This window comes from Callithrix jacchus, chromosome 1, assembly GCF_049354715.1.
Source record: "Callithrix jacchus isolate 240 chromosome 1, calJac240_pri, whole genome shotgun sequence".
Classification (NCBI taxonomy): Eukaryota; Metazoa; Chordata; class Mammalia; order Primates; family Cebidae; genus Callithrix; species Callithrix jacchus.
In genome coordinates, this window is record NC_133502.1 from 211538240 (window position 1) to 211562576 (window position 24337).

General features: G+C 57.9%; 1 protein-coding gene across 2 annotated transcripts; it reads left to right on the top strand.

Annotated features, from left to right (window-relative positions):
- Positions 1-325: 325 nt before the first annotated feature.
- TBX1 (T-box transcription factor 1) lies at positions 326-23841 on the top strand. Of its 2 annotated transcripts, none has more exons than XM_035276168.3 (8): positions 326-1216; positions 2445-2823; positions 4780-4881; positions 5684-5855; positions 6421-6576; positions 7223-7290; positions 7365-7465; positions 23704-23841. In XM_035276168.3, exons 1-8 carry the CDS (start codon positions 1033-1035, stop codon positions 23811-23813), a joined length of 1272 nt encoding a protein of 423 aa, XP_035132059.3. In that variant the 5' UTR covers positions 326-1032; the 3' UTR covers positions 23814-23841. The 2 variants fall into 2 exon arrangements, with proteins under 2 accessions (XP_035132059.3, XP_035132023.1); XM_035276132.3 differs by lacking the exon at positions 23704-23841 and adding an exon at positions 7851-8798.
- The last annotated feature ends 496 nt before the right edge of the window (positions 23842-24337 follow it).

Consider the following 24337-nt stretch of genomic DNA (forward strand, 5'->3'; position numbering starts at 1 on the left):
GACAGTAGGTGGGGGAACGCACAGGCCAAGTCAGGCCTTGGTGTCTGGGATCCCTGGGCCTAGAAGCCAGGCTGACGGGCGGGCCTCGCCCTCCCTCTGCCCAGCTGGGTTGGGTCACAGAGCTTCTCCCAGCAGGCAGCCTGGCTTCTGGGTGCCGAGGGGCAGCATCCGACCCGGTGGCCTGAAGTTCTCCAACTTGTCCTCGTGTCCTCGGCTCCCGAGGCCGGCCAGGCCCCGCCCCCAGCCCTCCCTGCACCCGGCCGGTGCGCAGGGAGGTCGGAGGAGCGGGCACTGCCCACCCTCCGGATGTATAAGCGTCCTGGCCAGAGGCGGGCGGTGCGCGCAAGTGCGCGTGACGCTCGGGCTCCCGGGCTGTACAGCCTGGGCAGCGTCCCTCCACTGGGGTCTCCAGCCACCATAGTGAGCCAGCTTCAGGGGGCTGTTGGGCATTTATTGAGCTGGGTCCTGTTCTGCTGGCGGAGGAAAAGAGGACACTGCGGCGTGAGAGCCTGAGCTGCCCTCTGTTCACCCAGGTGCAGGGGCAGCCAGGGAGGAGGTGGAAGCGGGAGGGGCCAAGGGCAGGGGCAGGGCTGGACCCCGGCAGCCACTCGGTGCGTCATGGGTGCCCTGTCACCTCGGGCTAGGGCTGGGTGCTGCTGGCACAGACTCCTCTCCTTGGGGGGCTGTAGAAGCTGACGGTGGTTTCACGGCACAGAGGAAGGCTGAGCTTTGGCGGGAGCAACGGGATGTTCAAGGGCTGTTGATCATGGAGGTCCCTGGGAACGGAGGAAGGGGCAGGGAGCTTGGAAAGCAGGAGGGCCCTGCAATTCCAGGGTGCTCCACCCGTCTGGGCCCCTCGGCTGCTACCAGCCCCAAGTTGGGGGCCCATGACGCCATAATCCTCTGGGCCAGGGGCCCCCGGCTGTGAGTGGCACCACAGGCCCCCGCCCCCGGACTCCGTGGGCTGGGCTGGGCGCGGCGTGGCTGGGCACACGCAGTCGGAGGCGGCGCCGGCCAGGCCGCCGGGCGCCTATGGATGCGCGGAGCCCTCTGTCTCCCCGGGCCAGTGCGTTCAGCATCGCCTCTCTGGTTGCAGCTGAGGCGGTGGAGCGTACTGCCTACCAGGGCTCGGGGTCCTCTGACCGGGTGAAGCTTCGCTGGCTGCCAGGATCCCCGGCCGGGATGCACTTCAGCACCGTCACCAGGGACATGGAAGGTAAGTCTCCAGGCTGTGTCTATACTAGCCCGCCCGCCAGATCCCCTGCTTCAGCAGCTGTGGGGCCCGGGTGCAGAGTAGGTGGAGGCAGCTCTTGGAAGGGTGGGCTCCAGGCTTCTGGCTGCGACTGCGGAGCAGAGAGGAAGAGCCGGCATCCCGCCCAAAGCCTATCCCCCGACCAGCCTGAGAGACCGCTTCCGAGATGGGTACGCAGGTAGACCCAGGCCCAGAAGAGGGCTAGTGAGGCTGGGAAGGAGAGCAGAGGTGGCCATGAGCTTAGATGGGGAGAGGAAAGTTGGTAAGAGAGGAGAGTGCAGGAGAGTTTCACAGATGGAGAGAAAGAAAGCTGTGAGGAAGCCGAGGAGACCAAATTAAGAAAAGTGGAGAAAACACAGAAAACCCGAAGAAAAACAGGCGAGAAACAGACACAAAAAGGCAATAAAAAGCAAAAGCGAAAGAGACGGGACAAAATAAAGGGAAATTTGAAGACAGTAAGTATAGTCATAAAAAAGAAGAAAAGGAAAGACTTTAGTTTTTATTTTAAAAAAACATGAAAAATAGAGAAGGACATACAGAAATAAAAGGAAAGGGGTCGACTAAAGAAAGACAATGTATGATTAGAAATTAAGTAAAAAGGAAGGCGAGGCTGGACAAAAGCGGGAAGAGGTGGAAAGTAAAACAGAAATAAAGAGAAATTACAGAGATAGGGAAGAAAAAAGATGATCGAATGGGAAATTTAAATGAGGAAGACAAAGGTAAAACAGCAAATTGGGAAAAGAACGCCTGGGAGGGAGAGAGGAGAAACGCACGCGGGCGGGTGGCAGAGCGAGGGGAGGCCGACGGGCTCGGCGCACCGGGGAGCCGGTCCGGGCGGTCGGGGGGCCCCGGGCCGAGCGAGCCGCGGCGGGCGGGCTGGGGGCCGGGGAGGGGGAAGGGGCGGGGGAGGGGCGAGGGCCGGGGGAGGGAGCGAGGCCATTGTCTCGGCGCGGGGGTGGGGGGGCGCGGGGCGGGACGGGGCGGGGCGCGGCGCCTCCTCCGGGCCGGCCCGCGGTGTGGGGCTGCGCGGCCCGGGGCGCACGCAGCGCGGCGCCCGCCACTCGGCCCGCGGCGCGGGGCAGCGCTCAGCTCGGCGGCGGGGGCGGCGGCGGCGGCGGCGGCCCGCGGGTCATGATCTCCGCCGTGTCCAGCCCGTGGCTCACGCAGCTCTCGCACTTCTGCGACGTTGCAGCCTTCACGGCCAGCAGCCTGAGCAGCCTGGGGGCCGCGGGGGGCTTCCCGGGCGCCGCGTCGCCCGGCGCCGACCCGTACGGCCCGCGCGAGCCCCCGCCGCCGCCGCCGCCGCGCTACGACCCGTGCGCCGCTACGGCCCCCGGCGTCCCGGGCCCGCCGCCGCCACCGCACGCCTACCCGTTCGCGCCGGCCGCCGGGGTCGCCACCAGCGCCGCCGCCGAGCCCGAGGGCCCCGGGGCCAGTTGCGCGGCCGCCGCCAAGGCGCCGGTGAAGAAGAACGCGAAGGTGGCCGGTGTGAGCGTGCAGCTGGAGATGAAGGCGCTGTGGGACGAGTTCAACCAGCTGGGCACCGAGATGATCGTCACCAAGGCCGGCAGGTCAGGGCGCCCCTCCCCACGCCGCGACCCTCCCCACGTGCTGCCGCCCCAGCCGCGGGCCTCCGCCGGATCCGCGGGAGCGGGGCCGAAAGCAGGGTCGGGGGCGCGGCCTGGCCACCTGTGGGCCCCTCTGGGCCCCGCTGCCTCCTTCGTTCTCCGCGGTCCCGGCTCGGGCGACAGCCGCCCGGCGCTCCCTTCTTAACACTCACCTATCCTCCGCCGGGGCGGGAGAAGGCGCGGGCTGCACGGGAACCCACGAGGAGCCCCGCGGGATTCGGCGGCCCGCCCTGCAGCCCCAGGACGCCGTGCAGCCCAGAAATGGGCCGACTTGGAGGGCACCCGGCCGGGGGTGGGCAGCGACGTCCAGGGAGAGCCTCGCTGCCGGGCTGTCTCCTAGGTTTTCCACCTCAAGGAAACTCTGGTTCGGTTCTGGAGTTTAGTCCATGCGGGCAAGATAAACAGCAGAAGCTGGGCAACTGTCTGGACACTTTCAGGAGAGGATTGCCCTTAAAAACAGTGTGCTCTGTTCGGTGGAAGTCGCTACCCAGTTTCCTCCAGCCTAGATCCCCATAGTTGTGGGGCCTCACTCTGTGGCCAGCCGCTGCCACCTCCCAACTGGCCTGTATTTGTTTTAAAGACCAAGAGAGAAGGGAACAAGTTTTGCAGATGCACCCGATTTGACCAGTAGACAAAGGCGGGTGCCGGGCTGTGTCTAAGGTACACACAGCTCCGTGTCCGAACAGCCAAGGGGAGCTCAGGGCCTGTTTGCAAAGCCTTCTCGTGGTTTCTGTTTCCCCGCCGCCGGCGTCCTTCCTCAGGAACCCGGGCCTGGGCCTGGGCCTGTGCTCTGCTCCAGCTCTGCGGATTTTTTCCAGGCCCTCCTTGCTGTCCCCAGGCACACAGGCCCTCCTGAGGACAGTGGCAGCCCAGCCTCTTGTTCAGGCCAGCCCGGCAAGGGCCTTGTCTGCGCTGGGCTTCACCCAGCAGCCCATGTTCCACAGCACCCTCCAGCCTGCAGAGGCTTTGGGTGGGGGAGGGGGCAGGCCTGTCCTAGAGGCTGGCTCCTGGCATCTGTCTTCTGCCCACTGCCTTCTGTAGTTGCTTGTGAGGGGAGACAATGAGGAGGGCAAGTGAGGGCCAAGCCCTGTGTTGTCCTGAAGGGCCCCTTCGGCCACTACCGCTGCACCATCGTGTGGGGCCAGCCCACGGCCTCCACCCATCCAGGCACTGCAGAATGTCCTTTCAAGAGCCCTAATCGGTCACTGAGCCAGGGTCCAAAGCCGGGAGATTTGAGGAACAGGGAAGACACAGGCCAAGTCCACCCTGGGTAGCTGCGTCTTGGGGTTGTGTGTCTTAAGGGGAGCAGAAGCTTGCCTGTGCCCTGAGGAAGGTAGGGAGACTCTATCATGGGGCCAGGGCCTGAGAGTCAGGGGGGTGAGGGCTCTGAGTCCTTACCTCAATGAGGGGATTGAGAAACAGCCGAAGACCCAGCTAAAAGGGCAGCGGGTGACGCCTTGAAATCACACAGATACCCGGTTTCACTTTGTTGGAGCCGGGAGCTGCTTGGATCAAGCTGGAAGGCTCTGCTAAGGTTGGTTGTTAGGCACCCTGCCGCTGTGGAGGCGAGGGCCTGGAGGCCAAAACGTCCGCAAGGGCGAGCGAGGCCAGGTTTATGCGGCCGAGGTTGCCGAAGGTTGGGGCTCCAGCGCTGGGCCGGCCATTTCTGTGTCCAGGAAGGGCCCAGGAGGTTCCCTGCCGTGCCAAGCTCCCAGCTGAGTGGGGGGCCCGCCTAGATTAGAGCAGCTAAGCCAGGAGAGAGGAGCCCAAGGGCTGGGATGACATAGCAGCCCCCAGCTGCTGGAGGGAAGGGCCGAGCAGAGGGGATGCCAGCCCGGGTGGGTCAAGCGGGGGCTGCTTTCCACGAGCTAGGGTAACCCGAGGCCTCATCACCCCCAGGCGGATGTTCCCCACCTTCCAAGTGAAGCTGTTCGGCATGGATCCCATGGCCGATTATATGCTGCTCATGGACTTTGTGCCGGTGGACGATAAGCGCTACCGGTGAGCGTGCGGGACCTGGGAGGGCACCCTGGGAAGTGGTGGGTCTCTGCCTGCTGACCCAACTCCCAGGTACGATTTGCACCATGAAACTCTTTAGGCACCTGCCTTGCTGCTCAACCGACCTCTCAACCTGCGCCCTCCTCCAATCCCATCTGACCCAACCCACAACCCCACACCATGCGCTCTCTGAACCAGCTCCCACAGGCTCCAGACAGCTCTTGCGCCCCTGGGCTTGTGTGGCCCTAGGCTGGTCAGCCAAGTCCTCAGCCCGGGACTTCTTCAAGTCTCCCTCTCCCAGGAGGCCGGCCTGAGCGCCTAATCCCCTTCCCCCACCCCCAGTGAACTCCGGGTCCTGGAGCTGGGCCGGAAAGGTGGGGTGGCCAGGAGAGATTATGCAGGGCGGGCCTCAGCCACCCGGACAATTAACAGCAATTAATAAAGAGAACTCGCGCTGCCCTGTGCCCGAGGCTACCGGCAATGCCAAGTGTGGGCTCCCACCGCAGGGAGTACCGGGGCAGGCAGACCCGCATGCAGCGAAATGAGATGGCGGAAGCCCAGCCTCCCACCTCGGTGCCCCACGGGGTTTCCAGTTCCCTGATTGTTTTGAGTGTTGGGGTGGGTGGGAGTTGTCTGTTTAGTCCACAGTCCCCTTCAGAAAAGCTTCCATCACATGTGGCAGCAGAGGGTTCCATCTCAGCAGCAGGGAAACCCCTCAGAGGCACTGTTAGGGTTCACCCAGCAGACAGGTCAAAGCCCTCTGGATTCGCCTCCGAATGCACAACCCCACCCCGTGCTGCTCCAGGTATGCCTTCCACAGCTCCTCCTGGCTGGTGGCGGGGAAGGCCGACCCTGCCACGCCAGGCCGTGTGCACTATCACCCCGACTCGCCTGCCAAGGGAGCGCAGTGGATGAAGCAAATCGTGTCCTTCGACAAGCTCAAGCTGACCAACAACCTGCTGGACGACAACGGCCACGTGAGCGACCGCCTCCCCAGGCTCTGGCTGTCCTGCAAGGCCTCTAGGCCTGTCTGTCCCCAGCAGGCTACGGGTTGTCCCCGAGGAGGCCCTTTAGAGTCCCTGCGAGGCCAGAGGCTGAGGCAGAGCTTGGGCAGCACTGGGGTGCAGATGAGGAGAGCAGCCTCCGGTCAGGGGTCTCACAGCCCAGTGGGCCTAGGCCCTGGGAAAAGGGTCGCCTTCCTTTTCTCAACCCACTCCTGATTTTATGCAGGAGGCTTTTTTAATGGAAGGAGGCTGGGGAAAGAGGCTTTATGGAGTCCAGACCAGCGAGGCCGCTGGGGAGGCACTTAAGGAAAGAAACCTAAACCCGGATCTTTGGCTACTCTAATTCATTCCTGGCCGTTGCCAGTGGGTCATAGCCTCCTCTTGGCCCCATGGCCCAGCCTCATCTTGGAATTAAGGGTTTTGCCCAACTTATCCAGGAAACTCATTGCCAACTCAGACCTCAGCCGTTTCCTGGCTCCCACCCCAGATCCTCAGCATAACCCCACCACTGGAGCTGATTCCCCACCTTGTCTTGCAGATTATTCTGAATTCCATGCACAGATACCAGCCCCGCTTCCACGTTGTCTATGTGGACCCGCGCAAAGATAGCGAGAAATACGCCGAGGAGAACTTCAAAACTTTTGTGTTCGAGGAGACCCGATTCACTGCGGTCACTGCCTACCAGAACCATCGGGTGAGGGCCTGCCGGGAGGACCTGGGCAGTTTCAACTCCTCTGGGAAAGCGGGTGTAATTTTCGGTTGCCGCCTGGGGACAGTGGATCCACTTAGACCTGCAGGCTGTGGTCCCAGTGGAGCCACAACAAGGAGCCCCACTCCCAAGGGCCTCAAGCAGCCCCCTCCCTCCCGAGGCTGGCTGGCCCCGCCTCCTATCAGCTTGACCTCTCCAGCAGCAACTGTCACTTGGCCCTGAAAGTTTGTTTTCCAAACCATTCAGGAAACTCCCCATCAGGGGCCTGATCTGAGGTTTACCCAGATTCCTAGTGTACCCGCTCTGTCCCCCCTCCCACCCCCCACTGCTCGTAGGGGGTGGAGGTGACCACATTCCCAACCCAGCCAGGAGCTGAGTCTCCATCCCTATCCACCTGGGGACACCAGAAAGGGGTTCCCTAGTGAGAGAGGAGGTTTCTCAGTCCGCTTCACTCCCCCGCAGGAGGGAGCCCGGAGCTCTGTAGGGGAGGGGCAGACCTGGGCCGGTTCCTGTCCGGGCAGCAGAGGCCCTTCCTTGGTGCGCTTCTCCTAACACTCCCCTGTCCTCCGCCGAGGTCGGGTGGCCGGGGCTGCAGGGCTTTAGAGGCTTGCTGACACCCACCTCCCCGCAGATCACGCAGCTCAAGATTGCCAGCAATCCCTTCGCCAAAGGCTTCCGGGACTGCGACCCTGAGGACTGGTGAGTGTCCCCCCGAGAGACTGAGCGCCGGGCGCCTGGTGCGGGCGCCGCCCTGACCCGCCTCCCACCCGCAGGCCCCGGAACCACCGGCCCGGCGCGCTGCCGCTTATGAGCGCCTTCGCGCGCTCGCGGAACCCGGTGGCCTCTCCAACGCAGCCCAGCGGGGCGGAAAAAGGTAGGGCCGGGGTTGTGGGATCCGGGTCGCAGCCCTGTGCGTGCTCCACCCCGGGCCGGTGGCCTCGCCAGACCTCGCCTGCGCCCCCGGGGCGCTCCAGGCTTTCGCGCCGGTTGCACAACGGCCGCGGCGGCGGGCAAGCGCGCACTCGCCCGCCCGGCCCGACGGCTGCGCCCCGCCCGCTGCCGCCGCCGCCCGCAGAGGGGCGCGGGCCCCGGGGAGGGCTTGGGGCGCCGGCGGCGCGGGGTCTCGAGCAGGCTCGCACCGACGGGTCGGGGAACGCCGAGTGCGGCCGAGCGCCTTCTCCCCGCCGGGACCTCGCGTGGGGCGGCGCAGCTCCTCGGCAGCCCCGGCCGGCAGCGCTCACCCCTCGGCCCTCCCGCAGACGCGGCTGAGGCCCGGCGAGAATTCGAGCGCGACGCAGGCGGGCCGGCCGTTCTCGGGGACCCGGCGCACCCTCCGCAGCTGCTGGCCCGGGTACTAAGCCCCGCGCTGTCCGGGGCCGGCGGCGCCGGCGGCCTTGTCCCGCTGCCTGGCGCGCCCGGAGGCCGGCCCAGCCCCCCGCACCCCGAGCTGCGCCTGGAGGCGCCCGGCGCATCGGAGCCGCTGCACCACCACCCCTACAAGTACCCGGCCGCCGCCTACGACCACTATCTCGGGGCCAAGAGCCGGCCGGCGCCCTACCCGCTGCCCGGCCTGCGCGGCCATGGCTACCACCCGCACGCGCACCCGCATCACCACCACCACCCCGTGAGTCCGGCCGCCGCCGCAGCCGCTGCCGCCGCCGCCGCCGCCGCCGCGGCAGCCAACATGTACTCGTCGGCGGGAGCCGCGCCGCCCGGCTCCTACGACTACTGCCCCAGATAACGCGGGCCCCGCCGCGCCCCCGCCGGGCCCCGCACAGCCCCGAGGGCCGCGGGGCCCGGCCACCCTGCCCCAAGGGCCATCAAGGAACACGTTCCCCCAGCCCCAGGGGCCACCGCGGCTTTCCCCTTCCCCAGCCTCGAAGCCATGGGGGCTCCATCGCTACCCCCCAGCCCCTTGGGCTATCGAAGTATCGGGTTCCCCAGTCCCTGAAGCCACCGCGGGTCCTTCCCCGGCCCCGAGGGCCACGGGGTCCCCGCCCGCCAGTGCCAAAGCGCCCGGTCGGAGGCGGAAGGAAGTGATATTTATTGTTCTCTCCGAGACCGCGTCGCCCGCGGCCCGGCCGGCAGTTGCAGTGTAGACAGCCCGAGAGCCCCGCCTGCAGGCGGTGTAGATACGTGTAGATACTGTAGATACTGTAGATACCGCGCCGGCGCCGACTTGATAAACGGTTTCGCCTCTTTTGGAAGCTGCCTGCGTGTCCATTTATTTGCGCCCAGTTAGATCGCGTTGAGGATCTCCGGGACAGCGAGTCCGGGGCGAGTTGGGGCTCTCAGGGTCTCCCTAGCCCCAAGTCCCGAAGAGTGTAGGTCGGTCCTGGTCCTGCCGCGCCCGCCCCGCCCCCTCCTCTCTCCCCGCCCTCTCGGAGCTCTAACTGCCCCTCCCCTCCCCGAGGCCCCACCCGCCAGCCTTGCTCACTACCCCCACCTTCCCGCCTCCCCGACTCATCCCAACCTCCCCAGGGCTGGCGGTACCGCCCAGGTGTGCATCCTGCTTTTTTACTTAGATTCCTCACACCTGGAGTTGTCCCTATTCTGGGACCTGGGCCTGTGCCCTGGCCTGTTTTCGGGACAGATGCTTGTGCTTTCCCAGGGAAGTTGGGAAGAAGGGTCATGACAGACACTGCCGGTTGCTGCTGGGAGGGAGAGAAGCCCCTGACCGGGATGGGATCACGGAAAGACGAAACAGGCAGCTCTGTTCTGTAGCATTTCCCCTGTTGGCCTAGCCCAGGCCCGGTGTTCCCAGCTTATTGACTTTATTTGCTGTGAGTGTCCCGACTGAGTGACCTGGCCAGGGGGGACAATGACCATGGCCGTGAGTCATTTTGAGACCTGTGTGTGAAGCATTTTTCCCAGGCCAGGTGGCCAAGGGACCTCTCCCCATTAACTCAACACCAGGGATGGGGCGGAGAGGAACTCTTTGATCCCTCCCTTCCTGAGCGCAAGCAGGAAGGACTAACAGCCGGTCAGCGCCAAGGCTGCTGACTTGGACACAAGATGAACGGGAAGTGCACGTGGCTGAGGCTCTGTCCCCCACCTCCTGTGCCTGTCCCAGTGTGTTTGTGGCAACCTCTGCCTTCTAGGCCACCCGGCTCATCACCTCGTGTGGCAGTGGCAGCCTGGGTGCCACCTCCTCGAGGGAACAGCCGGGAGTTTCCAGATGTCCACCCCCGACTGGACCTGTTCTTCCTGTACTCGTTTGCCCTGGCGGGGGTCTTGGTAATTGAATGGTAGAAACCATTCCCAGAGGCCCGTCTAGGGTGGGAGGGGTCTCCAAGGACCACCCAAAGTCTCAAAGGGCATTTAGCACCAGAGTGTGAAGACTTCTGCAGCAGCTGCCCCAGTGGCCTGCAGGCTCCGTGAGCACGGTTTTGGAAATACACTGTTGGAGGAGTGTGCGCTGTGGATGCCGGTTCCTGAGTGCCGATCCCTACCTGCGTCAGCAAGCTCGGGGCAGCCATTACCCGTGCGCCCCGTAGTGGGCGGGGCTTTGTCCTGCAAAGGGCCTCCCTCTCTTGCTGTCCGAAAGCAGCCATTCCACACTCCACATCCAGGGTGTGCTGGGGGGTTGCCACTTAGAGAGACCTCGGCCTTGGTTTTGTTCAAAGCTAAAGGGAGGAAAAGCTCTCCCCTGAACGAAGAGAAACCCAGTGTTTGTAAGTGAGAGTGGGACACACAGCAGTGTGTGTGCGGCTCCGTGCCTGTCCACGTGCTCCTGCTGTGGTGATGGCTAGGCAAGATGGAGCACCCAGCATCCAGCAGGCCGCCACTGGCCATCTGTGGCTGTTCATATCCTTTTTTTTTTTTTTTTTTTTTTTTTTGATTGAGTCTCACTCTGTTGCCCAGGCTGGAGTGTTGTGCCTCGATCTTGGCTAACTGCAACCTCAGCCTCCCGGGTTCAAGCTATTTCTCCTGCCTCAGCCTCCGGAGTAGCTGGGACTATAGGCATGTGCTGCCATGCCTGGCTAATTTTTGTATTTTTCGTAGAGACAGGGTTTCACCACGTTGGCCAGGCTGGTCTCTATTTCCTGGCCTCCCAAAGTGCTGGGCTTATAGGCATGAGCCATCTCGCTCAGCCATAAACTAGGATTCATTTAACGTCCAGGTCCTCACTGGCCCCATTCCCGGTGCTCCGTGGCTCACAGGCCATGGGTCACCACACTGATGTTGTTGCTGCTGAGGGCGCTCCCAGGCTGGGCAACAGCCCCCAGGGGCGTGGGTTTCCTCCCCTCCACCCCCACAGATGAGTTTGTGCATCTGAGAATTTCTCGTAAATGAGAGCTCGCAGGCCGGCGTCTGGGCGGCAGCTTCCGCCGGCTGTGTGTTTGCAAGGCTTGAGCACGTCGCTGCTCACCGTCCCTCATGCCCTCAGACCTCAACCAGTGCTCGGTGACTGCCTGCCGGCTGCCAGTGCTCTCTGGCCCATGCCGCAGCCACTACCATTCCTGTGGAGCTGACATTCACGTGGGCAGCTGTCCTAAGGCCTGGCTTCCAGCAGCTTCCTCTGTGACAGCTGTGATCTGAGTGTCCACCCCCAAGGCGATGGTGTCGGGAGGTGGAGTCTTTAGGGGCGATTAGGTCACAAGGGTGGAGCCCTCATGAACTCCTGTTAGCTGATGGCTACCCTGCTCAGAGACCTCCAGCCTCCAGAGCTGGGAGAAATAAATGTCCATTGTTTATAAGCCACTGGGCCTACAGTGATTTGTCCTAGCTGAGCTCTGGGATTCACAGTGACCATCCTTCCTTCCTGTCGTTCTTGTTCCCCATTTTAGGTTCCTCGTCGGGCACACCTGCCCCGCTCCTTCCATGAGCCGCTGTGCTGGGCAGTGCGGGGTGTGGAAAACGGGGCTCATCCCACCACTGTTCCCCCATAGGCTTCCCCTCAGCTGTTGGGCTCCCCCAAGCATCGTCCTCCGGGCCCCCCAGCTGGTCCAGAGGCCCTGTTCCCCTCCCCTAGCCTGGCTCCAGACGTCCAGCTGCCAGGACTCGGAGGACAAGAGACCAGAAGGGCCTCCAGGCTCCTCACTCCTGAAAACCCTCGAACAACAGCAGATGCACAGCGCAGGAAATAGATACATTCTTGACTAATCGGGGGGTGGGGACCATCCACACTCCCTTTATACCATTGCATCCCCCTGGTCCATTACACTAGGACCCCAGGACCTGGGCGTGCAGCTGGACGATCCTGCAGTAGACCTGCTCTGTGTTTTCAGAGGACAAGGCCAGGCCCAGAGCCAACGTGGGCCTACCACAGCTGCCCTCCGAAGCATGTGCCCTTTGTTGAAGGGACGACGGGCGCTCACCCAGGGAAGCATTGGAGGGGAAGAGGCAGGAGCACACTGGGGCTTGGCTGTGGGACATGGTGAGTCTGTTTGGTGGCACCTTGAACTGCAGAGGGAGACGAGACCCTGGCCTGGTGAGCTCCAGGCCCCACCCTGCAGTATATCCTCCAGCTGGGGAAGTCCATGGGGTGTCTGGGATCCTTGCAATGACAGTTGCGTGAGGCTGAGGCCCTGATCTCCAGGTGTGCCGCAGATGAAAGCACCCGCATACCAGAGAATTCCACGGGACCACAGCTGCCAAGGGCAGAGGCAGCCTCACCTCTGGTGGAGGGAGAGTGGTGGGCGAGAAGCTGCTTCTAGGACGAAAGGGATAGCTCCGGCGTGGCAGTGCAGCTCAACCAGGAGCTGGGCACCAGGGAGCACATGCGGCCCGTGTTCCAGAGACTCCGTACCTCAGTTTCCCCTTCAGCTGTGGTGCTGACCCCGGCCCTGTGCAGAGAAACTCTCTGTGAACAGTGGAAGCCCATGTCAGCCATGGGCCCTGGGACGTTCATTTCTGACTTCTCTCCTCCCTGTGGGTTCCAATGAGGCCCCGTGCACCAGGTCGGCGAGCATCTGCACCATCCTGCCCCTCCTTCTTGCCAAGCTCCTTCACCATCCCCCCAAGAGGAGCATCCTGCAGAGCCTGGCCAAGAAGCGGGTGGGGACAGGACTCCCCAGCCTGGCATAGTGGCACCCAGCCCTAGGGAGGGCAGGATGAGACCTTTTTCCCGGTGCTACCTCACACACTTTCTGGATTTCAAAAAACACAACTGGTGCCTTTGATTCAGTTCCCTTTCCTGCTTGTCGTACTACTTCAAACCAGATGGGCTCCTCAGATGAGACTTGGGAGACTCAGTGTCTCTCTTTAACCGCTGCCAGGTCTGTGTGTGGGAAACAGCAGAAGCAGAAGTATTTTGCTAAAACCAGCCCATGTGGTGGGGAGGCTTAGGTTTTAATAGCAGTAATTAGATTATCTTCTTAATTATAAAGGGTGATGGCACCCTCGACATCCTTTGTCTGTCAGCTTTCAGTTGTACAAAGCAAGCATGTAATCCTCTCCCCACCAGCCCTGCCGGCATCCTCTGCTCTGTGGCCAGCCCAGGACCCCCTCCTGCAGTGCAGACCCCCGGAAGCTTTGGGGTGCATCTCCCCATTTCACCAGTTCTGAGAGGCACAGGGTATTTTCCTGCATATTTCAGCATCTCTGAAGTTGGTATCTTAGTCTAAGTGGGGGGTCTTGGCCTAACTGAAGGACCTTGGCTGTGCAGGGGCAGCTGCTGGGTGCCACAGCGAGGCAGTGTGTGTGTGCCCACTGTGGCCTGGGGGGACGCTGGGTGCCAGCATCTTGCCCTGGGTGACTTCCTTGCAGGTGGTGACCCTGGCTTCTGTCTCCAGCCCCCGAAGTGCCCTGTCTGTCCAAGACTCTTCATTCTCGTCATTTCTCAGGACGCCCTCCTGGCACATCCCAGTCTTCCCCGCATCTCTTCATCCCTCTGTCATTCTAGCCTTAATTCCTCTCAACAGTTTTGTTTCGTTTTTGTTTTTTGTTTGTTTGAGATGGAGTCTCGCTCTGCCGTCCAGGCTGGAGCGCAGTGGCACAATCTCGGCTCACTGCAACCTCTGCCTCCCGAGTTCAAGTGATTCTCCTGCCTCAGCCTCCCAAGTAGCTGGGATTACAGGTGCGTGCCACCACGCCCGGCTAATTTTTGTATTTTTAGTATACATGGGGTTTCACCATGTTGGACTTTTTTTCCTTCTGAGACACGGTCTTGCTCTGTTGCCCAGGCTGGAATGCAGTGGTGTGATCATGGCTCACTGCAGCCTCGAACTCCAGGGCTCAAACCATCCTCTAGACCCAGCCTCCTGAATAACTGGGACTACAGGTGTGTGTCACCATACCCTCCTAATTTTTGGTAGCAATGAACGGGTCTTGCTATGATGCCCAGTCTGGTCTTGAACTCTTGGCCTCAAGTGATCCTTCAGCCTCAGCTTCCCAAATTGCTGGGATTACAGGTGTGAGCTACCATGCCTAGCTCTCTTCTCAAATAGCTTCCCCCCACCTCAACTTCTGAATCTATCCTTTATTCCGGAACATGTTTTCTGGATTCCTCCCCAAGACAGCTTTTTTTCTTGTGACATAATCCTAGAACGAACATGGCGATGGCAGCAGGGCCACACAACAGTCCCCAGGCTGCCCGGCCTGCTGCTTGTGGCCGTGGTTTGGACCTCCAGCCATGAGGCAGTACAACTCCCAGGGCAGGGTAGGGGCCTTCACCACAGGGCTGGGTCTCAGGAGCTGCCGGGCGCCTTTCTGCAGCCTGCCTTTGTGATAAGGGACAGAATCGGGGTCACTGGCGGGGCACGGGTCCCCTTCCCCGTCGCCTCAAGCTGGTGGGATTCCTGCACTCGAGTGCTGCTAGGGCTGCAGGCGAGGCCTGGGCTGCACAGGAAGCCCGGGCACCGCAGAGTGGCCGCTAGCTGGTGGCATTGTTCCTCTGCGAATTCAGAGCTGTATGAGCACGGGTGTTGAGCTGAGGCAAAATACGGAAACAGCCACTTCCATGCAAATAATCACCCTTCTGATAACAATGAGTCTCAAGAGACTAAGAAAAACAAGCAGCTTTATTAAGATGCAGCTGACCGATCTGAAAGTCTGCCTGCTCCGCCACCTCCTGGGAGAGCCTGCAGGGGCTGGGCTCTGGGGACAGGGGCCACAGCTTAGGCCCCAGGGGAAGGCCTCGGTGGGGAATGGGCACGTCCAACGCATAGGAGCACGTCCCAAGACACTCATCACCCTGCACAGTAGGTGCTGGGAAGAAACGGTCCAGTTATGAGAAAGATGCTAAGGAGGCACGTTAGCATCCCACAGAGGCATCTGCACACGGCCCCTCCAGCTTGGCTGGACCATCCCTTCTTCTGGGTAGCCAGCCTGAAGGGGCCATCCAGGCAGCCACCCACTTCAGGAGAGCCCATGTGCCATCACTGCCTGAGAAGCTTACTGCAGGGCTGGCCCCTAGCTGCCACTGTCACCTCAGCCTCCACCTGTTCTCCCAGGTCCCCAGGCCTCACATAGTACTGTCCCTCTAACAGGTACACTGCAGGATGGAGCCCCAGGCATCTCAGCACCCTGATTCAATCACTGCCGGCAGGGGAGTGGTCTCAGAGTGGGCCAGACCCCTGGGCACCAGTGTGGCCTCCTTCCTGGGCTGGTAAGGGAGATTTGCCTGGCAAAGCCCACCCGGCCCCTCTGCCCTCAGCCACGGAGTTACCCTCCAGTAGTGATTTCAGCTGCTTCCCACACACAGGTCTCTTCCTCAATAAGAATCGGTGCTGCAGGATGGAGATCCTATCACAGTTATACCCAGAAGGTGATCCAAGGTGAATATTAGACCTGGATACCCATTAAAATGATGATTATTTTACAAAAACAAACCAGAAAACAACATGTGTTGGTGAGGACGTGGAGCCCCTGGAAGCTGTCTACACTGCTGGTGGGACTGTAAGATGGTACAGCTGCTGCAGGGAAGTGTGGTGGGTCCTGGAAAAATTATACAGCTGTTCGGGAGGGTGAAGGAGGAGGACCGCTTGAGACCAGGAGTTCAAGACCAGCCCAGGCAACAAAGTGAGACCCCATCTCTACAAAAAAATTAAACATCACCTGGGTGTGGTGACAGACACCTGTAGTCCCAGCTACTTGGGAGGCTGAGGCAGGAGGACCGCTTGAGCCCAGGAGTTCAGGCTGCAGTGAGCCACAGTCACACCACTCCACTCCAGCCTGGTGACAGAGCAAGACCTTGCCTCTAAAATAAATTAAAATTATAGATGGAATTACTGTGTGATCCAGCAATTCTGGGAAAATACCCGATAGACTTAAAAGCAGAGTCTCAGGTATTTATCCACCCATGTTCATAGCAGCATTATTCACAATAGCAAGAGGTGGAAGTGAGCCAAGAGTCTGATAAATGAAAATGCGGTGTGTGTGTGCGTGCGTGTGTGTGCATGTGGGTGTGTGCGTGGGTGTGCGTGTGTGCGTGCGTGTGTGTGCATGTGGGTGTGTGCGTGGGTGTCCATGTGTGCGTGCGTGTGTGTGCATGTGTGTGTGCATGTGTGCGTGCGTGTGTGTGCATGTGGGTGTGTGCGTGGGTGTGCATGTGTGCGTGTGTGTGTGCATGTGGGTGTGCATGTGTGCGTGCGTGTGTGCATGTGGGTGTGTGCGTGGGTGTCCATGTGTGCGTGCGTGTGTGTGCATGTGGGTGTGCATGTGTGCGTGCGTGTGTGTGCATGTGGGTGTGTGCGTGGGTGTGCATGTGTGCGTGTGTGTGTGCATGTGGGTGTGTGCGTGGGTGTCCATGTGTGCGTGCGTGTGTGTGCATGTGGGTGTGTGCGTGGGTGTCCATGTGTGCGTGCGTGTGTGTGCATGTGGGTGTGCATGTGTGCGTGCGTGTGTGTGCATGTGGGTGTGTGCGTGGGTGTGCATGTGTGCGTGTGTGCGCGCACATGTGCGTGCCACGGCACTACTCAGCCTTAACAAGGAAGGGAATTCTGTCGCATGCTACAACAGAATGAACCCTGAGGTCCTTAGGCTCCGTGAATTGAGCCAATCACAAAGGACACATATTGTACTGTACAATTCCACTTGCATGAGGCCCCTCAGATAGTCAGATTCAAGGAACAGGAGAATGGGGATCATTGGTGTCTGGGAGAGGGAATGGGGTGTTGGTGTTTAGTGGGGACAGTTTCTGCCTTGCATTCACCCAGAGGTGGATGCATAGCAGTGGGAATACACTTAATGCCACCAAATTGTGCACATGGTGACAATGGCAAATTCTTTATTTTTATTTTTTTGTAGAGACAGGGTCTCACTATGTTGCCCACGCTGGCCTTGAACTCGGGCTCAGGCTCTCCTCCCACCTTGGCCTCCCAAAGTGCTGGGATTATAGACGTAAGCCACCACATCTGGCCAAATTTGTGTTTTTTTGGTTTTTATTTTTTTTGAAATGGAGTTTCTCTCTTGTCACCTAGGCTGGAGTGCAGTGGTGCGATCTCGGCTCACTGCAACCTCCGCCTCCTGGGTTCAAGTGATTTTCTTACCTCAGCCTCTCAAGTAGCTGGGATTACAGGCACCTGCCACCACACCCAGTTCATTTTTGTATTTTTAGCGGAGACGGGGTTTCACTGTGTTGGCCAGGCTGGTCTTGAACTCCCGACCTCAGGTGATCCGCCTGCCTCAGCCTCCCAAAGTGCTGGGATTACAGGAGTGAGCCACTGTGCCCAGCCGAAATTTGTGTTTTTAAATGTATGCTTAAACAATTTAAAAATCCTGGATCATCCACAGTTTGCAAAAGCCAGTGCTGTTTATCTTGGATTGACCAATTCCCTACCTGCCTCTAAAGCAGTGGTTTTTAACAGAAGCAGTCTTGTCCCCTGGGGCGTCTGACAGTGCCTGGGACTCTGCTTGTCACTCTTGGGTGGGGGTGCTTCTGGCATCTGGTGGGTGGAGGCAGGGGGTGCTGTCTACCCCCTGCAATGCATGCTCAGAACCACAGATCTGGTGCCACCGGGCTGCTGTGGAGAGGCCTTCCCACCTGGCTGCACCCTGTCTGAAGCAGCTAGCGGTGCAGCCCTGAATATTCTGAGGCCAGGAGCTCCCAAGTCCCACCTGGCCTGGGCCCTCTCCGCACTCCTCCCCCTGCCCAAGTGGCCCCAGACTCCCCAGTGAGGCCACATAACTCGGAGTGCTTGCCTGATACCTGAGGGGGCCAGCTGCAGTGAGCCCAGCTTCAAGGGAGGTGCCAGGCTAGGCTCAAGAAGGCTGGTGACAGCCTTGCAGGGGAGAGACAGAGGGTCATGGGAGCCATCCCTGGAGTTGGCCCCTCCAAGTCATGCCCCTGGCAAATCCCACCAGCTCCTGAGTGGAAGGTGTATGCCACATGGCAGAGGTGGGAGGGAGTTTTCAGCACCTGTGGCTGCTAGTGTCCCTGAAACCACCTGGAAGTCCCAGGGGCTTCTCCAGGGACAGGCAGTGCTGTGGCCTGTGTCCACCCCAGCTCTGGGGCCTGTGCTCACGGCTCCCTGCCTGCCCGTGGCCTCCCTCCCTCTCAAAGGTGGTTTCTCTGTCCCCACCCAATATGGTGCTCCGTAGCTTTCCTTAGGAAGCCAGCTCCTTAGGAGGAAGACGCGTGGCCCCTTGCTCCAGGAAGATGCAGTCCTCCCTCACTGGGTGGGGGTGGGAGGGTAAGGCAAAGGTGCTGAGGTATCCATCCCATGAGCAGAAGACACACAGTGACTGCTCTTTTAGAGCTCACGTTCCTGCAGGGAGGGGCAGGTGATGTCCAGGGGCCTGCGCAGGGTGGAGGGCTCTGTAGAGGCAGGATCACCTCAGAGATGGGTGCAAGGGACCTCGGAACACCCCAGGGCTAGGCCAGCCTACCCTGCTCAGGAGCTGGGTGTCTCACTGAGGGAGGGGGAGTCATGTCTCAAGGGCAGCCACTGAGCCTGAAATGCAGAACTTTGTGTGATCATCCCGGGGGGAGCAAGGCTTCGAGGGAGCACGCCTACCCTCGAGGGATGGAGGCGGAGGCTGGTACCTGACGTCCATGCCAGCCGCCAACTCAAAGCCAGTACAGTACCCGTATGTGCCTCTGCCAGTGAGTGGATCTTGCTGAGGGGAGGAAGCAGACTCGCTCAGGAGGCGCCGTGCTATGTGGCTCCGTTTGTAAACTGTGTGGGAAAAGGCAAAACCACAGTGCAGAACACAGATCTGCCAGTGCAGGCAGCAAGGCCAGCACATGGCCGGGAGGAGCTTCCTGGGTAATGCTCATTCCCATACACAACAGAGGGAAGTTCTACTCTTATAGAGTGTGCTGGCCTTTCCCACGCCTTCTCCTCTGCTTTGACCCATTCTGGATATGGGTCCTTTCTGTCTCCTCTCCATCCTCCACTCTCAGCCTCTTTTGCTGGGCTCCACAGTGTGCTGGGCACAGGTTCAGGGTGTGTTGTTACTCAATTTTTTTTTTTTTTTTTTGAGACAGGGTCTCACTCTGCCATCCAGCATAGCGTGCAGTGGTGCGATTATGGCTCACGGCAGCCTCAACCTCCCAGGCTCAAGCGATCCTCCCACCTCAACCTCCCGTGTACAGGCACACACTGCCATGCCCACCTAAGTTTTAAGTTTTTTGTAGAGATGGGATTTTGCCATGTTGCCCAGGCTGGTCTCAAACTCCAGAGAGCAAGTGATCCTCTTGCCTCGGCTTCCCAAAGTGCTGGGATAAGCCACCACACTCAACCAGGATTTGTCATTCTCAACTAGTAAAACAGCACACTCCTCCTCCCTGTTTCAAGAGACAGGATCTTGCTCTGTCACCGAGGCTGGAGTGCAGTGGCATCGTGATCAAGGCTTGCTGCAGCCTCAACCTCCCAGGCTCAAGCAATCCTTCCTCCTCGGTCTCCCACGTAGTTAGGACTACAGGTGTGTGCCACCATGCCTGTTTTCTTGTTGTTGTTAGAGATGGGGGTCTCACTATGTTGCCCAGGCTGGAGTACAATGGCACAGTCTCGGCTCACTGCAACCTCCACCTCCCAGGCTCAAGCAATCCTCCTGCCTTGGCCTCCCAAATAGCTGGGATTACAGGCACCCGCCATGACGCCCTGCTAATTTATTGTATTTTTAGTAGAGACAGGGTTTCACCATGTTGGCCAGGCTGGTCTCGAACTCCTGACCTCAAGTGATCTGCCGCCTCGGCCTCCCAAAGTGCTGGGATTACAGGTATGAGCCACTGTGCCTGGCCTATTGCTTCTTATTTCTGAAGGCAGGTAAGGGGTGCCGGGCTGAGATAAGGTGGGCCTGGCCTATTGCTACTTATTTCTGAAAGCTGAGACGTCCAGGAACGCACCAGAGAGAGAAGTGGAGCTTCTGAGGATGCAGGTGGCCGTGTGAACCTGGGGCTCCCCTGCCCCCGAGTGCCGACCCTTCAATGCCCAGGGCCGGGTGGCCTGGAGGACTGAGGGTGACTGTCTTTGTTGAATGCTGAGGCCAGGTCATGGGCACTTGGAGTTGTCATGTTTCCCTTGATTTTGGTTCATGTTTGAAATTTCCAAAAAAAACAGTGACTTGTGCAGTAAATTCCAATATGAATAAAGTGAGTGTTTTATAATAAATACTTCTCCATAGTGTCCCACACTAACTCAGCCGGTAAATCAAAGCTTGTTGGATGAAACAAAGTAAATTTCTCGTGACATTTAAACATTGACTGTAAACTCAGTATAAACACTTCTAAATATTTCATGAAAACTACGAGCTTAACATATCTCATCCAAAAATGCCTGAAACATCTCAGTCCAGATGCCCACATGCTGTGAGAATGATTCCCTCACACTTGTTCTGAAGGCACTAGCTGTGCTTTTCTCCATCGCGTTCTTACTGTTTCTCAGACGTGCTCTTAGCACCCTCCTGGGGATGAGCATCCGGCCTGCATCACTTGGGAAGAGCCCTGGCCCGGGCTCCAGGTGGGGGCACCACGGCGAGACCCTGCCCAGTGAGCCTGACTGCCCCTCAGGCTCTTTCCCTTCACATTAACTTATTTATTTTTTAATTGATATATTTGTTGTGTAATGTTCTTACCACAGAAGCGATAACTACGTCAAGTGATATATTTGCTAGTTAGATAGACTTAACCAGGCCTTCAGTTTTCAGTTCTTTACATTGAGGTAAAATACACATAAATCAAGGCGCGGTGGCTCAAGCCTGTAATCCCAGCACTTTGGGAGGCCGAGGCGGGTGGATTACGAGGTCGAGAGATCGAGACCATCCTGGTCAACGTGGTGAAACCCCGTCTCTACTAAAAATACAAAAAATTAGCTGGGCACGGTGGCGCGTGCCTGTAATCCCAGCTACTCAGGAGGCTGAGGCAAGAGAATTACCTGAACCCAGGGGGCGGAGGTTGCGGTGAGCCGAGATCGCGCCATTGCACTCCAGCCTGGGTAACAAGAGCGAAACTCCGTCTCAATAAATAAATAAATAAATAAATCAAGGCTACCATCGTAGCCCTTTGTAGGCGAACAGTGCAGTGGCGTCAAGTCCGTGCACACGTGCGTAGCCATCACCACCATCCATCTCCAGGACTCTTCATCTCGGAAAACTGAAGCTCTGTCCCCATGAAACAAGAACCCCGACTCCCCTCCCCTGGCAGCCAGCGTTCTACCCTGTCTCTGTGAATCTGACCACTCTAGGCCCCTCGTGTTGGTGGAATCACACAGCATGTGTCTTTTTGGGGCTGGCTTAGTTCACCGAGCGTAAGGACCTCAAGGTTCATCCGTGGCGTAGCCTGAGTCAGAACGCCCTTCCTCTGTAAGGCTGTACACTATTCTGTCGCAATGTCTGTACCACATGGTGTTTATTCATTCATCTGTCAGTGGACACTTGGGTTGCTCCCACCTGTTGGCTGCTGTGAGTAATGCTGCCGTGAACACGAGCATAGAAATCTCCCTGCCGCCCTGCTTTCAGTTCTCTTGGGTATTCTGCCACAAGAGGAATTGCTGGCTCATATGGCAATTCTATGTCTAAGTTGTTGAGAAATGAGCACAATGTTTTCATAGCTGCTGTCCCACTTTACATTCCCACCACCAGTACACAGGGTTGGAATTTCTCCATGCACTTGTTTTCTTTTTTTTCTTTTTTTGAGACGGAGTTTCGCTCTCGTTACCCAGGCTGGAGTGCAATGGCGTGATCTCGGCTCACCGCAACCTCCGCCTCCTGGGTTCAGGCAATTCTCCTGCCTCAGCCTCCCGAGTAGCTGGGACTACAGGCACGCGCCACCATGCCCAGCTAATTTTTTGTATTTTTAGTAGAGACAGGGTTTCACTATGTTGACCAGGATGGTCTCGATCTCTTGACCTCGTGATCCACCCGCCTCGGCCTCCCAAAGCTGGGATTACAGGCTTGAGCCACCGCGCCCGGCGCACTTGTTTTCTGTCTTGCTGTTTTGGTGTGGCCATCCTCATGGGTGTAAGGTGAGATCTATGGCATTATAGCTCCAACTTGCAGTTCCCTAATGAATGGTGACGTTGACACTGCACCTGCTGGCTACTCTGACGTCTTCTTTGGAGATACGTCTGCTTAAGTCATTTGTCTATTTTTTTTTAATTTTTAATTTTTAGAGACAAGATCTCACTGTGTTGCCCAGGCTGGACTCCCAACTGCTGAGTTAAGTGATCCTCTTGCCTCAGCCTCTTGAATAGCTGGGTATGTACCACGGCACCCAGCATGGCCCATTTTTGAATTGGCTTTTTTTTGTCGTTGAGTTTTAGGAATTCTCTCTATATTGTGGATATTAATCCCTTATCAGATATGTGGTTTGTAAACATTTTCTCTCAGTCTATGGGCCGCGTTCTTACTCTGTTGATAGTGTATTTTGATGCATACAACTTGTACATTTTCATGAAGCCCAGGTTTTCTTTTGTGACATGTGCCTTTGGTGTCATATCCAAGAATTCATTGCTAAATCCAATGTCATGAAGCTTTTGCCTTAGGTTTTCTTCTAAGAGTTTTATGGTGTTAGCTCTTAATTTAGGTCTTTGATCTATTGTGAGTTAAATTTTGTATAGGTATAAGGGGGGGGGTCACACTTCATTCTTTTGCATGTGTAAATCCATTTTTCCCAACATTGTTTGTTAAAAAAATTGTCTTTTTCCCCACTGAATGGTCATATTAAAAATCATTTGGCCAGTCAGGTACAGTACCTATAGTTCCAGCTACTTGGGAGGCAGTGGTAGGAGAACTGCTTGAGGCCAGGAATTCAAGACCAGCCTGGGCAACATAGTGAGAGCCTGTTTCTAATTAAGAAAAATATCGCTAAACAATATACATGATATATTTCTGGGTTCTCTATTCTATTACATTGGTTTTTACATCTGCCTTTATGCCAGTACCACACTATTTTGATTACTATAGCTTTGTAATAAGTTTGGAAATCAGGAGGTATGAATCCTCCAACTTTATTCATTTTAGAATTGTTTTAGCTATTAGGGAGTCCTTAAGAGTCCATATGAATTTCAGAATGGCGATTTCTATTTCTACAAAAAATTTCACTGGGATTTTTGAAGAGAATGCACTCAATCTGCAGATTGCTTTGGGTAGTAGGGATATCGTAACAATATTGTTTCCCATTCTCGAACATGGTATGTATTTCCACTTAGGTTTTCTTTAATTTCTTTTGGCAATGTCTTATAGATTTCAGTGTAAAGTCTTTCACCTCCCTGGTAAGCTAACTCTTAAGTATTTCATTATTTTTAATGCCGAGTCTCTTTTGATAACAAAACCTCCTGTTACGTTGAGGAACTCTCTAGCCCATCTTTTGTATTTACTTTCAGTTTGTGACACTTTGGCATCTCTTCCTGAGATGAGCGATTCTTTGCATTGCCCTTTCATTTGGAGATATAGCCTGGTGTGTTGGGACAAGAACGGACTAAGCTTCCTTGTCAGTGTCTTATCACACCTGCAGGGCTGAGTGACAGGGTGGTCCTGGGTGGGCTGGCTGGCTGTAGCTGTGTAAGCTGAATGGGTGCACACTGGACTCTTCCCACCTACTGATGATGTGTGAGGCCAATGTGCATGGATTCTAGCTCCTTCTCTGTTTCTGGGGCCTCAGCTCTCTGTGTTCACTCTTTTTTGCTACACAAAGAGAAACAAGAACAAGCCTTGTTTTGTAAAGGCCATAAATACTTTGATCGTCCTCCACCCAGTGTGGGGATGTGTCCCTCTCCTTGACTCTAGGGCTGGTCACAGGAGGCTCTGGGCTCTGGCCTGCCTTACTAGACATGCTCTTGAGGCTCCCAAGTAAGAAATCTGAGTCCCCGAGACCACCACACTGCAAGGACACTTGAAGGTACGAAGGTTGGTGGTCCCCAAGGTGCCCAGCCCCTGGATGGAGCCAAGTCTCCAGGCACCTGAGTGAAGAGGCTGTGGTGGAAGCAGATCCTCCAGCCCCGGCCACTGCCCCATGGAGCAGACAAACTGCTCAGCCCAGCCTCTCCCAAATTGCCAACCCACAGAGCCCACGGGCACAGAATGGCTGTTACGCTGCTCTGTTTTTTGCTGGTTTATTAAAGTAGCAACAGATAATGGCACCAGGATGAAGCCAAATGACTCAACTTCTCAATACCCCACATTTTACAGGTTTCAGAGCCCAAGTCAGGAGGCCAAGTGTGCACACAAGAGGTGGCAGGGGACAGATGTGCTGCGGCTCCCGGGCCACGTGCAGGGCTGCATGGTGGAAGTAGTCCATTTAAAGGCTATGAGGTACTCGGGAGGCTGAGACAGGAGATCACTTGAGCCAAGGAGCAGGCTGCAGTGAGCTCCGATTGCGCCACTGCACTCCAGCCTGAGTGACAGAGTGAGATCCCCACTG

Excerpts from the sequence above, each read along its gene's own strand:
- TBX1 (XM_035276132.3), top strand. The coding sequence starts at position 1,033 with ATGGATGCGCGGAGCCCTCTGTCTCCCCGGGCCAGTGCGTTCAGCATC. Across the intron at positions 6,577-7,222 it reads CTGCCTACCAGAACCATCGG|ATCACGCAGCTCAAGATTGC; the intron begins GTGAGGGCCTGC and ends ACCTCCCCGCAG. Across the intron at positions 7,291-7,364 it reads GACTGCGACCCTGAGGACTG|GCCCCGGAACCACCGGCCCG; the intron begins GTGAGTGTCCCC and ends TCCCACCCGCAG.